Source organism: Thalassophryne amazonica, chromosome 10 (assembly GCF_902500255.1).
Source record: "Thalassophryne amazonica chromosome 10, fThaAma1.1, whole genome shotgun sequence".
NCBI lineage: Eukaryota > Metazoa > Chordata > Actinopteri > Batrachoidiformes > Batrachoididae > Thalassophryne > Thalassophryne amazonica.
In genome coordinates, this window is record NC_047112.1 from 60,603,167 (window position 1) to 60,619,917 (window position 16,751).

General features: G+C 39.6%; 1 protein-coding gene across 1 annotated transcript in view; it reads left to right on the forward strand.

The window, feature by feature from the left end:
- Positions 1–16,751, forward strand: part of mpv17l2 (MPV17 mitochondrial inner membrane protein like 2) — a 77,501-nt gene that overhangs the window by 30,272 nt on the left and 30,478 nt on the right. Inside the window, exon 5 of the mRNA XM_034180089.1 lies at positions 11,469–11,622. Within this exon, the coding sequence (XP_034035980.1) occupies positions 11,469–11,622 (154 nt within the window). The remainder of the gene's footprint in view (positions 1–11,468; positions 11,623–16,751) is intronic.

Below are 16,751 nucleotides of genomic sequence, written 5' to 3' on the forward strand. Positions count from 1 at the left end.
TTTGATTGTCTAAATGTTCACACGCTTTGAATTTAATGATGTTTAAGGTCTTCCACTTGTGACAGTGACAAACACAAACGGGCCAATGATTCTTTCTTGCAGGAGTAACGTCATCTTTTGATTGGCAGCTTCATCTGGAGGCATATCAGTATTTGAGTACAAAAACAATTTAGCTTTGTGTCAGTAGAGTGTAAAATTCTGTCATGGTCAAGTGGTTAGTGCCCTTGGTTTTAGTGTGGAAGGTTCCCGGTTCAAACCCCATCCGGAATTGCATCCGGTGTAAAACTTGTGCCAAATCAACATGCGGATCCACCTTGGATCTGCTGCGGCCCTGAGTGAAAACAAAGAAACAGCCGAAGGGGCTTACCATGTGCTATGATGTAATGCTGCTTCAATGTGCTGATAACTTCTTCATTCTTTGGATCTTTGTCAATTTACTTATTTTTAGCTTTATGTGGATGATTTGATCAGTTGTTGGGTTTTTTTTTTCTACTTGGGTACTGTATTTATACAATGCAATTGCCGTAATTTTAATGTTGCACTATTTTTATGTAAGTTTTATATAGCTCTATGTGTATTTCTATCTATAAAACCATAATTGTATCTCCAGTGTTACTGCATGTATATTACTAAAATACAAACATGCATTAATGCCTATCATGCTGTAACTCAGTGATTCTCAACCGGGGTGCCGTGGGTATTTTTCATATTCGCGATTACCGTGAATTATTTATTTTATCCACAAAGCATAAAACAACAGAATCTGATGTCAAACGTGCTGCAGCCTCGCTCTCGTCTTAAGGCGGGACAATAACAAGGAGGCTGACGGCCGATTAAAACAGTGCCGTCTTCTTCAAAAGCCGTCTAAAATGCGGAGCTGTCGGTGTGTGTGTCTGAGCCTGTGTGCGCGCGCGCGGAGTTAGGCTGCAGACTGCGAGGGAGGGGAGGGGGTGGGTGAGGGAGGGGAGGGGGTGGGTGAGGGAGGGGAGGGGGTGGGTGAGGGAGATTCCTGAATGCAGGCGCGACACGTTCAGTGCGCAGCGAGCGCGGAGCAGAGAGGATTTTAACCCAAGTGAACATTAAAACGGAAACATGAAGCTGCCTTTACTTCTCTCTGAACTATCTCTAAAGGTGTGATTCTGCCGTTACCGTCCTGTTCACACCATGTGCGCGTCGTATGCTGAATTTATGAGATCATGAGATGAAATAAATGGTCAAATATCTTTAAAAACATATTTAAAAAATGAGAATATATGAAGGAACTGAGCCACAAAAAAAAAACAATGTTCAAACGCACAGATCACAAAAAGGAGGTGAGAACTCTGAACTTTAACAGCTGTTATTTTCCAAAGGTATTTATTTGTTCAATCTTGAGCTTAATGCAGTGTTTAAGCACAAAATGTGACTGATGAGGAGAAACAATTTCAGAAATGCAACAGAAACAACCACAAATCAGAAAAAGTTGGGACTGTATGTAAAATGAAGCTAAAAATAAAAATGTTGCACCATTCCCAGTTTCTCCACTCACAGAAGCCAAACATTCTTCCAGAGTTGTGTAATTATACTACAATAGTAGAATATAAAGAAGGGGAAAAAAAAGAAAAAAAAATATACAATATATTCGTCAATCGCAATTATTTGACAATCGTCTCCAGAAATTCCTAATCGTGACAGCCCTACTTGAGATAAGAGCGCAAAATGCTTGAGGATTTTCGAATTTTCTATTAATAATAATAATAATGATATTTGGGTTTTGCGCAAAACCAGAGGTAATAGCATTATAATATTATTTTGGTTGGTGGTGTGCCGCAGGATTTTGTAAATATAAAAAGGGTGCCGCGGCTCAAAAAAGGTTGAAAATCACTGCTGTAACTGAATCATCGGCTGTACTTGCAAACTTTATTTTTGATTGACTAAAATTGTGAATGTTATTTATTTACAGGCTGTACAGTTGTACTTTACTGGCTGTAAATTGAATATACCTAATGAAAAGATATAAACGAAGTATTTTTAGTTTTTGGAAAGCCACTGATATTTTTGCATTGATGTTAAAATATATATATTGTTTCCTTTGAAGGCTTACTATTGTTTTTTGTGGGTATGTGTTAAAATGAAAGTATTACACATTTCATATGAAGAAATCGACCCCTCCTCCCCCCAAAAAGGTTTTATTGTATTTTTTAAGCCTACTTGTATTGTGACACGGAGTGCCCTGACACTAAGACTTGGATCTTGAGAAGATTCATGTTGGTGTTTCTTTGTGCAGCAGTTTTATGCCCTCTGTGTTTGTCAAAGGCAAGAACTGCCTTTGACAAACACAGAGGGAATAAAATTATTTATTTTAGGGTTGAGCTGGGCTTAGAGATCTTTAATTTTAAAACAGATCTTGATTAAATGAGATCCAGGGGATTTGACAAAATATCTTTTAGATAGCAAGTTAGAGCATTGTGTATATTGATTATTGTGTGCACTCTGAGCACCCTGTCTGTAACAGGCTTGTGCAAAATTCCAAATTTGTTTTTTTAATTAATTTCACTTGAAGAATTTGAATTGAATTGGCTCCACCACACAGGATGTTGAATTGGAATTACAGGAAGTGGGATCCAATTCATTGCAACTCAGAGAAATTCCTCATAGCGAAGTAACAGGATGAATTTGTCACATTTAACAAAGGTTTTGGCTTAAATACTAAAAATACTTTACAATCACTTAAAAAAACAAAAAAAACATTCCTCCATTTTGAATAATGTGTAATCTTTTTTTGAAAATGAGCAAATATAACAAAATTGTGGTAAATGCAATACTCATTTATTACAGATCTTAATTTACAGGCCAACATGGTTGCATTTAATTTTCATAAGTTCCTCAAAGGTTTTATCATTGAAACCTCTTACGTCTGGTTGGAATATCTTACCTGCAACACTAAAGATCCTCTCAGCAGGTGCAGAGGATGCAAGTATGGCCAGATATTTGCAGACATGTGCAGATAGGTTTGGAAAACTGCTCTGGTTTTATATCCTAAACACCAAAAGGTCAGCGTCCTCTGTCAGGCAGGGCTTACTCAGGTAGACAGGGAGTTCACGGAAGGCTGTGTCAACTGGCACAGCAGCTGAATGGTTTTCCATGTAGGAAAAGTGTCTGATGTTTTCTTGTTTGGGTACTGATGTCACAGGTGGCAATGACGTTTGGGGAGGTGGATTTGATTTTTAATTAGGATGTGCTCTTCACCAATACACCAGACCAGTTTGAATATGGAATCAAGTGTGGCAGCCAGCTGGAAGCACTCCATGTCCTCAAACTTTATCAAGTGATATTTGTAAAGTGGACACGCATTTCTTTGTTCCTGGTCAGCCTCACATCTCTAATTGTATGTCATAAGCCTCTGATACAAGGGATCACAAAGCTTGATGTCACTGATTTCTTTGCTTGATAGCGGTCTGTAGCTTCCTCAAAAAGTTTGAATACCTCACAAAGCCCATGGATAATTTTGAATTCATATGGAGAAAGCTAGATAGAGCAGTTGAGCTCAGCAAGGACATGCTAGGAACTGAAAGGACTGACTTCAACATCTTTAGCTGGATATTCCAGTGGATAGCATTAGCAGGCTGAAATGTATGCATTCCCTCTGGGACATCAGTAGCATGCATGGATTTATGGCAAAAAGTTAGGAGTTTCTGAACTCTAGCTACGAGAGTATAGAAGGGTTTTTTTTATCAAGCCAACATCCTCTACAGCAGGGGTGCCCAACCTTTTTTGAACCAAGAACTACTTTTAAAGTTGAAAGTCTATCGAGATCTACCAAGCCATATTGAAAGCCGCAGCATAGCCACAATTTATTGTGCACCAATATAATAACACCATTTTCTGGCACAAAGATAACGTTTTAGTAATAATAATACTGTATTGAATTGGTGCATGGTGCAAAGAATAAGCACAAATAGGCATAGGACTGGCCCGTATCAACAAACAACCAAAATTAGATGATATCTAATTCAAGTTGGAGAAGTTGTTCACAAGCTTAGTAGGACTTCTGGCACTGAGAGGCAGCAGCTAGTCCCTCATAGTCCGGACAGTAGGAGCTAAGTGCCAGCTGTAAGTAGGCCGCAAGGTGGTTATCAGTCATGGTAGATCTTTATTTTTACTTGTTGATTTTCATATGTGAAAATGCAAACTCGCACAAATTTATTGATCCACAAAGCGCAGTCTAACTGTGCAGTTTGTCTGATGTTGGAATACTTCTCTTACTGCATTTAGATTCCAGAATTGGACAATCATGTCAGTTGTTGCTCTGGATTTGAGCTCAGTGTCATTTTTCAGTGTGATGGTCTCATTCTCAATAGCACAGCTATCCAGGGTGAAGAGTGGACATCATACAGTCCACATCTATATTTTCCCCAATTGGAAAACAGAAAACTGACAACAGGCTCAATGGATGTAAAGTCAGTGAAGTGCCTGTCAATTGCTGACAAGATGCTCTGCACTTGATCATCATAATGTGTACTCTCAAGCTCTGCACAGTCTTTGCCCTGATGCTTTAGTTCTGTGTCCATCTGTGGAAAAAGATTAATCCAGGTTTTGAGTATATTTCTTATTGTTACATCGGAAACAAGGTACCAGTAGATTCAGTAGATTCTCACAAATCCAACAAGACCAAGCATTCATGATATGCACACTCTTAAGGCTATGAAATTGGGCTATTATTAAAAAAAAAAAGTAGAAAAGGGGGTGTTCACAATAATAGTAGCATCTGCTGTTGATGCTACAAACTCAAAACTATTATGTTCACACTGCTTTTTTAGCAATCCTGTGAATCACTAAACTAGTATTTAGTTTTATAGCCACAGTTTTTCATGATTTCTTCACATCTGCAAGGCATTACTTTTGTTGGCTTGGAACCAAGATTTTGCTCGTTTACTAGTGTGCTTGGGGTCATTGTCTTGACATCTTCAAGTATTTTGACATATCCAAACTGATCCATCATACCTGGTATGCGATATATAGCCCCAACACCATAGTAGGAGAAACATGCCCATATCATGATGCTTGCACCACCATGCTTCACTGTCTTCACTGTGAACTGTGGCTTGAATTCAGAGTTTGGGGGTCGTCTCACAAACTGTCTGCGGCCGTTGGACCCAAAAAGAACAGTTTTACTCTCATCAGTCCACAAAATATTCATCCATTTCTCTTTAGGCCAGTTGATGTGTTCTTTGGAAAATTGTAACCTCTTCTGCACATGTCTTTTATTTAACAGAGGGACTTTGCGGGGGATTCTTGCAAATAAATTAGCTTCACACAGGCATCTTCTAACTGTCACAGCACTTACAGGTAACTCCAGACTGTCTTTGATCATCCTGGAGCTGATCAATGGGTGAGCCTTTGCCATTCTGGTTATTCTTCGATCCATTTTGATGATTGTTTTCCGTTTTCTTCCACGTGTCTCTGGGTTTTTTGTCCATTTTAAAGCGTTGGAGGTCATTGTAGATGAACAGCCTAAAAATGTTTGCACCTGCATATAAGCTTTCCCCTCTCCAATCAATTTTTTAATCAAACTACACTGTTCTTCTGAACAATGTCTTGAACGTTCCATTTTCCTCAGGCTTTCAAAGAGAAAAGCATGTTCAACAGGTGCTGGCTTCATCCTTAAAAAGGGGACACCTGATTCACACCTGTTTGTTCCACAAAATTGACGAACTCACTGACTGAATGCCACACTACTATTATTGTGAACACCCCCTTTTCTACTTTTTTTACTAATAGCCCAATTTCATAGCTTTAAGAGTGTGCATATCATGAATGCTTGGTCTTGTTGGATTTGTGAGAATCTACTGAATCTACTGGTACCTTGTTTCCCATGTAACAATAAGAAATATACTCAAAACCTGGATTAATCTTTTTAGTCACATAGTACTACTATTATTCTAAACACTACTGTAGATAACAAATCTCTTAACTTACTTATAGATGCCGTTTTAAATTTGAAGTTGCCTTAATGGAGCCACAGATTGAAGTACTGCAGTACTTGCAGATGGCTCAGTGGTTTTCTGGTGTCCTTGTCGCAATTAGCTCACCAAAATGATGTGGTACAGATGGCCTTTTACATCTATTATCCTTTTCCATGTTGCCGTTATCACAAACTTTGGAACTTTTTCTGGGAACTACTGTAACTCTGACCAACAAATGTGTCAACAAAGAGGCTTTCAAACAAATTTCCTGAAATGGCTTGGCAACTATTTTGAATACTTGGATAAAGTAAAGCGTTGTGATAAATGAAGTATGCAATTTCCACCATTTTCCATAATTTGAAAGTTATAATACATCAAATTAAATGATCTGTTTCATAGATGATGCTTTTATTCTTAATTTTTGATGAGAAACATTTCCTGTAATTAAAATATAATGTGTACATGAAGTTCATAGTAATAATATTTGTATGAAATATGTAAGACAGTCATGTAGGGGATATACTGTAAAGTGTGATTGTGGAATACACCAAAATTATCAATTGGTGTCTGTAGCAGTTACATATGGAGAGAATTCAGAATAAACATTACACCATAATTTTCAGAAATGCTTGCTACTCCTGCCAGGTCCTTGGCCTGATTTCCATCAATTTTATGTGGATGAAGGTTGAGCCCTAAATAACCCTTCATGAAGGTCAAGGTCTTCAGGGTTAAAGGTTTAAATTTAGATTTTTCACTCTGTGTCCGCCAAGCCTAGCACATGTACATGCACCTGTGTGTGTACTTGAACAAAACACTTTGAGTCTCAATCCATCCAGTTGTAAATGGGTATCAGCCTTGGCTGTGGAAGTAACCCGCATTTGACTGGCATTGTATACACAGGAAGCTATGGAACCTGGGGATCAACACAAGCACTGGTGGCTCTCAGGAACCGCATATTAAGTAAGTTTGTTTTTTCTTTAATGAAAATCTGTGTTCCACTCCAACATGAAGCTGCAACAACAATACAACAGACAAAAGTTGCACAAAATTTGACAATACCACAAACTTAATTTTTGATGGTAGCATGAAATTTGGGGTGAAGCGGGTCAGGGAATGGGGCTTGCTGTGGGGGTTATGGTTAAGGGTGGGTAGTGTTAAAAGGGGTAGTGGGCTTGAGACCAGAGGATCCTTGGTTCAAACCCCAGCATGACCGGAAAAACACTAAGGGCCCTTGAGCAAGGTCCTTCATCCCCAAGTTGGTCCTGGTGTGTAGTGAGCGCCTTGCATGGCAGCTCCCCTTGACATCGGTTTGTGTGAATGTGAGTCATAATTGTAAAGTGCTATGAGCGTCTGATGCAGATGGAAAATCATTCCATTTACAGTTGTATGCAAAAGTTTGGGCACCCCTGTTCATTTTCATGATTTTCCTTTATAAATCATTGGTTGTGTGGATCAGAAATTTCAGTTAAATATATCATATAACAGATGAACACACTTATATTTGAGAAGTGAAATGAAGTTTCTACTATTTACAGAAAGTGTGCAATAATTATTTAGACAAAATTGGGCAGGTACATAAATTTGGGCACCCTTGTCATTTTATTGATCTGAATACATTTAGCACTAATTATTGGAGCACAAAATTGGTTTGGTAAGCTCATTTACCCTTGACCTCCTTACACAGGTGAATCCAATCATGAGAAACGGCATTTAAGGTGGCCGTTTGCAAAATTTTCCCCCTCTTTGCATCTCTTCTAATGAGTGGCAACATGGGAACCTCTAAACAACTCTCAAATCACCTGAAAACTAAGATTGTTCAACATCATGGTTTAGGGGAAGCATACAAAAAGCTATCTCAGAGATTTCAGCTGTCAGTTTCCACTGTGAGGAACATAGTGAGGAAATGGAAGACCACAGACACAGTACTAGTTAAGGCCTGAAGTGGCAGGCCAAGAAAAATCTCAGATAAGCTGAAGTGAAGGATGGTGTGAACAGTCATAGTCAAACCACAGACCTGCTCCAAAGACCTACAACATGATCTTGCTGCAGATAGTGTCTCTGTGCATCGTTCAACTATACAGTGCACTTTGCACAAGGAGATGCTGTAATGCAGAGGAAGCCTTTTCTGCGTACATGCCACAAACAGGGTCGTTTGAGGTATGCTAAAGCACATTTGGACAAGCCAGCTTCATTTTGGAATAAGGTGCTGTGGACTGATGAAACTAAAATTGAGTTATTTTGACATAAGGGGTGGTATGCATGGTTGAAAAAGAACACAGCATTCCAAGAAAAACACTTGTTACCTACAGTAAAATTTGGAGTTGGTTCCATCATGTTGTGGGGCTGTGTGGCCAGTGCAGGTACTAGGAATCTTTTTAAAGTTGAGGGTCACATGGATTCCAGTCAATATCAGCAGATTGTTGAGAACAATGTTCAAGAATCAGTGACAAAGTTTAAGTTCGGCCGGGGCTGGATCTTTCAACAAGACAATGACCCTAAACACTGCTCAAAATCTACTGAGGCATTCATGCAGAGGAACAAGTACAATGTTCTGGAATGGCCAGAATCCAGACTCTGATTGGAAGCTATAGGAACCGTTTAGAGGCTGTTATTTCTGCAAAAGGAGGATCTACTAAATATTGATGTATTTTTTCTGTTGGGGTGCCCACATTTATGTACCTGCCTAATTTTGTTTAAAGAATTATTGCACACTTTCTATAAATCTATAAACTTCATTTCACTTCTCAAATATCAGTATGTTCATCTGCTATATGATATATTTAACTGAAATTTCTGATCCAGATATCCAATGATTTGTAAAGGAAAATCATGAAAATTATCAGGGGTGCCCAAACCTTTGAGTACAACTGTATGTATGTATGTGTTCTCAAATTTGCTAAAGGTCAAAATTTAGTTTTGTTGTTGTTTTACTTCAGTCTGCACCATAGTTGGGTTCTGGAATTGCAGAGGAAGCTTGAATTTTGCTAAAGGTTAATCACTGGGGCAAGGGTCATGTTGCCAGTTTGTTGGCTACCACCTCCCAGGTCCTTTTACTGATTTCTACCAACTTATGTCATTGAAGGTTGGCCCACAATTGCCCTCAAAGACTTCATTTTGGCAAAGGTCAAGGAGTTTGATTTTCAACCTAGTTTTTACAAAATGTGGCGCACACTTAGGTGGATTCTAGATTTGCAGAGGTCAGTTACTTTGGTGATGGTCAAGATTATCAGGGGTAAATGTCAGATTAATGTAGCTCTTAATGTCTTTATCACAGGTCTTATCACCTGGTCTTTGTAATTACATGTTTATGCCTGAACCAGGTTTTACAGAGCTTCTGTGACATATATATCTGGACTTGTGCTTTTCCTATGAGACACGCCCATTAAGGTAGCTCATTCCCTCTATGACACAGCCACATAGGGAGACTGAGATGCCCCCTCAGCAGTTTCACTCACTCACTCACCTTCAACCACTTATCCGGGGTCGGATCACGGAGCCCTCAGCAGCTCCTTTCGATTTAAAGCAAATGAAGACCTTCCCTTTTGATTTTTGAAAAGAAAGCAGAAATGTAAAATGTGGATCATCACAAAGTGAGCAACAACCGAAAGGCAAAACTTTCATGAGATGGATAGAACTGCCAGCAGGCTCAGTGATGTACAACAGACAAAACATAAATTTTTAACATTTATTTTCACCTGTGTTTGGCGTGTTAGAGCAATTTTAGAAAGCGGAACAGCTGCAGTCGGGACTACGGTATAAGTAAATACTCTGCCTTGTTCAAACATTGACTAACTGACTTGAAACATCTGATATGCCCTGACTGAACATTTAGGAGTTCCTCCTCGGCCATTCACCACATCCTGCTGTCACGGATGTGTGTGTTTGTGTGCAGTGGCTGTGACTGTTGTCACTTTCCTTTCTCAGCATGCCTGCAGCGATGCACCTGACTGTACTGATGTCCCTGTTTGCAGTGACTTTGTCCGCAGGTAAGTCAGCATTTTGCAGGTTTACCTGTCAAACTATTCAATTTGTTTAAGCATTTGCTGAAACTGCTTGTGGACCTTCCCAGATGGAGGTGTAAAGATATGCGAACAAGAAACACCCTACCATGAGAAGCAGGTAGAAGTAGTCTGTCTGATAAAATCATAATTTTTATTTGCATTATGAGAAAACTTTCTACTTATGGCTAAATCTGATTTCTGGCTAAGACTGACACCAGAAGTGCATTCAAATCAGGCAAAAACACTGACGGGTGTTACCATCACACACCTCATTAATGTGTTCATTCAGATCTGTGATATTGATTTATCAGCTGATGTTTGTCAATGTTAAACAGAGTTGAGGAATATATTACATTTGGGTGGAAACTTGAAGCAAATGTGATTCTGTACGTACATGCCGCCTTTGCATCAGTACAAACCATAACCCACAAACCTGCTTTAATAAATACAGTCAGCAGTGACATTAATGACACGAAACAGGACAGTAAATATTATTAATCAGAGGTCATATTTACAAACCAGCTTAAAGCTGCAGTGTGTAAGATTTAGTGTCATCTAGTGGTGAGGTTACAGATTGTACTGTATCGTTGCTGGTCACAAGTTTGTTAACCTTCATGTTTTCACCTCTTTAGCAACGGAGATTTGTGCTCCATCAATTTCTTTTGTGATGAACAAAATAATGATGCACCATTTCACATTTGTTAGCCTGCACTAGCAACAAATAAACAGTGTATAGTGTAGCAACCACTGATTCCTCTTATTTTCTTCAGAGTTACAGCTACACTGCATTATGAGAAAGGCGGGCATAGTATGTCGTTTTTGGGCCATTGTATCAAAGTGGCGGTGCCACATGGCCACCTCCATGAGGGGGCGCACCACCATGTAGTTATGAAGGGCTCATTCTGAGTTTACAAAAATGGTTTGTTGTTGCAGGTAATTTATACACTAATGAACAGATGGTTGTGAATGCTGAATTCCATTTCTGCCAGAAAACACACCTAAATCCTGCAGACTGCAGCTTTTAGGCTAAAAGTCGCTCTGACTCTGGGCAAAACTGCGGCAAGCTTAAGGCATGTGAGTGCTAACTTTTAGGAATGCTGAGGTTTCATCAAGTGGACAGGCTGTATCTGTACCTTATGACGCTCGTGTTGAGTGATAGCGGAAGGAGGTTACTATTTTAAAAAGGGGCCAGTATCAGTGTAACTCCACCCTTCTGGTTTAGTTAACTACTGTCATGAATAATCCAAAGTCAAAGTAACTACAACTCAGCTTTCAGTCTAAAATGTGAGCATCATCTACCAACATCATGTCATTTTATTGTGTCATTTGTTCTTTTGTAGACACCAACACTTCTGCCACAGTTAAGCCTACAGCAATACCATCTCCAGGTGGTATAGATCTCAGTTCAACATCACCAACAAACATCAGTTCTTCAGATGCGGAAACAGAAAAGCCAACAACACCTGCAAGCACAGCGGTACTTACTTCTTTAAATGTGGCTTTGTCCCCATCTCATCCAAAGACGACCGAAGCATCCAGCACATCAGAGACGATGCAGCCCAGTGCTGCACCCGAGGCATCGACTGCCAGCCGGGAGACCAGCTACACGCATTTCAATGCAACGCCTGATGGAAAACCAGAAAAGTCCAGCAGCACTGCATACATGTCCACCACAGGTTAGAAGGCTGAAGAGTCCACATATCTAAAAATATGATCATAATCTGGAGACTGTGGTTCTTTGTTCCATGAGAAAACTGTTTGACAAAAAATAATAATAACAACCTTACTTTTGCTGCTTCAGTTTCTGCTTGAGGTCACCTGGATCCCCTGTTAATTTGGCACATCTTTCATGCCTGATGCCCTTCTGACCCAAATCCAGATGTACATGGAGAAATGGGGAACAGGTGGACATGAACTGGGGAATTTCTGTTTAGGAGCCAAATGCAGGGATGGATGATTATCCCGAAGGTTCCATTGGTCTGAAGGTCCATTGGTTCAAGGGCCCTAAAGAAGGCTGGTCAGCTAGTTAGCTTGCAAACCGCTCAAAATAGCAGCAACACCTTTCCGTTCTCTAATCTTCATCAGGATTTGAATGTTTCTCTGTGGCATGTCCTCGTTGAACCTCCAGCCTGGCAGCAGTAGGGTTGAGTATCGAGAACCGGTTCTTCTCAAGTATTGTTAAGAAATGATTCGATTCACCGATATCAATAGCCTTTTTGCTTAACAATTCCGTTATCGGTCCTTCAGAGCAGCCGTTGTTTTTGAGGGTGTTTGTCAGGAAAATGATCATAACTCTACGTTGATTACAGACCCTGCAGCGGCTCTGTAATCAAACGTTTCTGCAGCGCGACTCCACTTTGAAGCATGAACCATTGAAGTAATGCGTCGATCCACTAGCTTGTTGGTTCTTTGATTTGCTGCTCTTCAGAAATGGCAAGTCCGCTTTTTATCCCCTCTCAAAGCCATTAAAATATCGTGAGTCACTTTTGTGTGGATTAAAGTCACTAACTGGGACTCATGTCTTGTTGCAGTCAAGAAAAGAGAATCATCTTCCGTTCAGTTGGCACAGCTCCAAATGTTGTGCGGCTCTCTGCTGAAACAGAGTCCGGTCGGAATTAATCATTTCAAAATGAATTGCCGCTTTAAATAAAATGACACCTCTTACAAACGTTGTAATACAGACAAGAAACTACAATCGACTAAAACTTTTTTCCTCCCAAAATGAGACGTGCTGTGTTCTTTATAAATTACATCCTGACGTGCAGCACAGCAGCTGTAAGACCTCAACTCAGACGTATGCAAATTCAAATACATAATTAAAAACAGAAGCAAAAGAATAAAACAGATAAAAAAAATAAAAACTATTCATAAGAAAGAGAATTAAAAATAGACTTTAAGTCTTGACTTAAAAATGTCCACGGACTTCGACTGCCTCATGGTCGCAGGAAGACCGTTCCACAGAGTGGGGGCATGATAAGAAAAAGCTCTTTGACCCGCTGACATAGAAAACCTGTAAAGCCTACTTTTAGTACACAAAAAATTCACAAGAGGTATCAATAAGGGAATCAATAAGGAATGGGATCGATAAGCGGAATCGATAATGGTATCAATATCGATAAAATCTTATCGATACCCATCCCTATGCAGCAGGGAAGTGCTAAAGCTCTGGGCGTCCGCCTGCATGCTGCTTCACTGCTCTGTGGCTTCGAGGTCGGGCATTTTGCCGTCTCTACATCCACCCTGATGGACCTTTGGACCAATGGGCCTTCAGAATATTGAATATTCACCTCAAATGCGAATTGCTTGCACTAATTGTTTGTTATACCACAGATGATAGAAAAGCATGATTAATACTGTTTTTCCAGCATCTGGTGTTAACTTTTATAATCTAAATACATCTGAACTGCTATTTGGTCATTTCAGTCATTTTTCCAGAACGGTGACTTAGTGGTTAGCACTGTTGCCTCACAGCGAGAAGGTCGTGGGTTCAATTCCTGTGGCCTTTCTGTGTGGAGTTTGCATGTTCTCCCCGTGTTTGTGTGGGTTTCCTCCGGGTGCTCCGGTTTCCTCCCACATCCAAAAACATGTGGGTTAGATGAATTGGAATCTTTAAAATTGTCCGTAGGGGTGTGTGTGGGTGTGTCTGTGTTTGTTTGTCTATTTGTGGCCCTGTGAGGCTGCGACAGACTGGCGTCCTGTCCTGGGTGTACCCCGCCTCGCGGTCTATGACTGCTGGGATAGGCTCCAGCCCCCTGCGACCCTTAATTGGACTTAGCGGTAGAAGATGAATGAATGAATGAATGAATATATTAATACAATAACATGCTTTTGGAGGGTGGTATGCATTTTCAGAGGCCCGACGTCCATGCCCAGTCACCTAAAATGATAGATATTCGCCCGAGTTAGACAAGTTTGCAGTCGACTGCAAACTATTGGTCCATTTTAAAAACTTTTTTTATGGTTAATTGAGCAGAATTTTACATAATTGCATAGTATGACTAGGCAATATGAAGGCCAAATCCATTTTGGACATTAACTCCTGCCACACAGTAAAATCACCAGTGTAAGATACTGACAGTGTTGAATTAACACTGACAGTCAGTGTTAATTTAACACTGGTGATTTTACTGTGCAGGTTAAGACACCGTGTTGCCTTCTGTTGACTTTCTGTAGCATTACTCATGTAATTTACCATAATGCATTGCATCACACACTAAAGACAGTCACATGAATTGTTGCTTGTGCAGCGGTGGTGAAAGCAGAATGACACCTTTGGAAAAGCTTCAATTTCCATTAAGGAATCAAACAGACACTTTTCATATAATTGCTATAAAATGATAAACTTGCTGTTGAAGTCTCACAAATCATCTCAGTCAGACCCACACTGAGTGAATTGTGAATTAAAGGACTGAGACAGATCTGGCGACGTTATTTGTTTATTAAGCTGCTGATGGGTTTGTGTTTGTAGTCCGACCTGTTTACATCACCTCCATGAAGAACTTACTCCTTGAAAAAGTAACTTAGTTATTTTACTGATTACTCAATTGTAAAAGTAACTAAGTTAGATTACTAGTTACTTTTTTAGTTACTTTTCCCAGCTGCCGACAACAACCCTCTGCCACCTCAACATGACAATGATACTTGTTTTGCCAAAACTCACTTTATAGTCACCCTTTCTTGACTTCAATGAAAATAAATACTTGTTTTATAAAAAGTAAAATAATCTTTCTTGACCTCATATTTAACTGTTGACAGCACTGTAACAGTAAAACTTGCAATTTCTAACCTAGATTGTAACCTATAAAGAACCTATAAATGTAACTATTAAATTCTAATATTTTTCTAACATTTAAATTCTCTATAAACATTTTACTTGTCAAAATTATTATTATTTTAAGTAGTATTAGTAGTTGTAGTAAAAAAAAAAAAACGGCTTCAAAACTGGACCTTTAATCTAGGGGTGTTGTGGGGGAGGGGGGCACATCCTTGCCCCACGCCCCCATTCCATCTGGATTCGCCCCTGCTTTGGCGTTTGAGCACAAAGAATGGATAACATTTATTTATGCAGAAAACATGACCAGATTTACATGTAAGAAAGTTTTATTGTGTTTTCACATCATGTGGTCCTCAGAAAGAGAGTTTAGGTGCATTTGAGTGTTTCTGTGTAGGCTCTCAGTTGTCCAGGTGGTATCCATAGTAGAGAAGCTTGAATCTTCGACTGGACTGGGTTGCTTGACGCGAGGACGTTTCGCTTCAAATCGCAGAAGCTTCCTCAGCTAAAATTCTTGCTCTGGAAGTCTGACTTCTGTCTGACTGTTGTAGAGAAGAATAAAACAGAAGCCAACAAAAGCTGGAGTTTTAAACCTAACCAGACCCCTCCTACTGAGAGGCCGACTGCTATAGGCTAGTGACTAAACAATAGCTCTAATTAGCAAAGTTGCTAATTAGAGCTATTATGAGCAAGCTTCTGCGATTTGAAGCGAAACGTCCTCGCGTCAAGCAACCCAGTCCAGTCGAAGATTCAAGCTTCTCTACTGTGCATTTGAGTGGAAAATAGTGTTAGTTGTTGACACGTCGCGGAGGATCAGCTGTTTTTAGCGAGCAGATACGGAGCGGCTCAGCTCAGAATTCTAAATAAAGGAGAAAAAAAAGCATAAGTGATAAGCATAAATGACTTTGTAAAGTTCAGTGCAGGTGTGCTGTTTTCACCGCACTTTAAGAGGTGAGGACGAGTCGTAGCTGATGAAAAGCTCACAGCTCGCTTAAAGTGGGCAGTTCAGTCGAGCCCCGACCTCCTGCCCACAGACCGGCTGTCGACCCACAATGCAAAAATAATAGTAATGCACAGTGACTTGGAGAAGTAACTTTAATCTGATTACTCATTTGGAAAGATTAATGCGTTAGATTACTCGTTACAAAAAAAAGTGATTAGATTAGATTAACGCGTTACTGAAAACAAATCAAATCCACCCCAAAACTAAGATAACACAATAAAAAAAAAAAACCACACAAAAAAAACAAATAGACAGTGTCTTATGCACAGTTTCTAAAGTCAAATTAACCTTTTCTTCCATATATTTAAGAAAGGGTTGCCAGATAATAAGACAAAAATGTGTTTTTGCCCTTGAGGGTATGTCTGATCTTTTCAATTCTCATGAAATATAAAATGTCTTTAATCCACTGCAAGTGTGTTGGCTGTGTTGCATTTTTCCACTTTAATAAAATCTGCCTGTGAATAAGACATGTACAGTAGGCCAGAAAGTCCTGTTGGTGTTTATGTAAATTATATGAGTCTGGGGTTATGCCAAAAAGAGCCATGGCTGGGCATGGGTCCAAAGGTAACCTAAAAGTGTTCAAAAGTGTCTTAAACACACCTGTCCAGAAAGGCATTAATTTTGAACAACTTCAAAATAGATGAAAATAGGTATCTCATGTTGTTTTACAACGATCACAGTTAGGGTCTGTGTGAGGAAATTTTTTCAATGATCTTACCCTTGGACCAGTGAACCCGATGCACTATTTTACATTGCAAAAGGCCGTGTCTGGCACAGACTGACGAAGTATGGACCCTATTAAGAATTTTTGCCCATTTCTCCTCTGATAGATCTCTTCCTAGGTCCTGTTCCCATTTTGCTTTTATTATGTCAAGAGACATATCGCTGAATGATAACAACGAATTAATTATAAAAAACTGAAATCATTTCAATGTTAGTAATGTGTCAGAGTCTGGTTGTGGAGGCAGAGTTGGAAACTGAGTAAATTGTTTTCTAACAAAGTCACGAACTTGTAAGTATCGAAAAAAGTT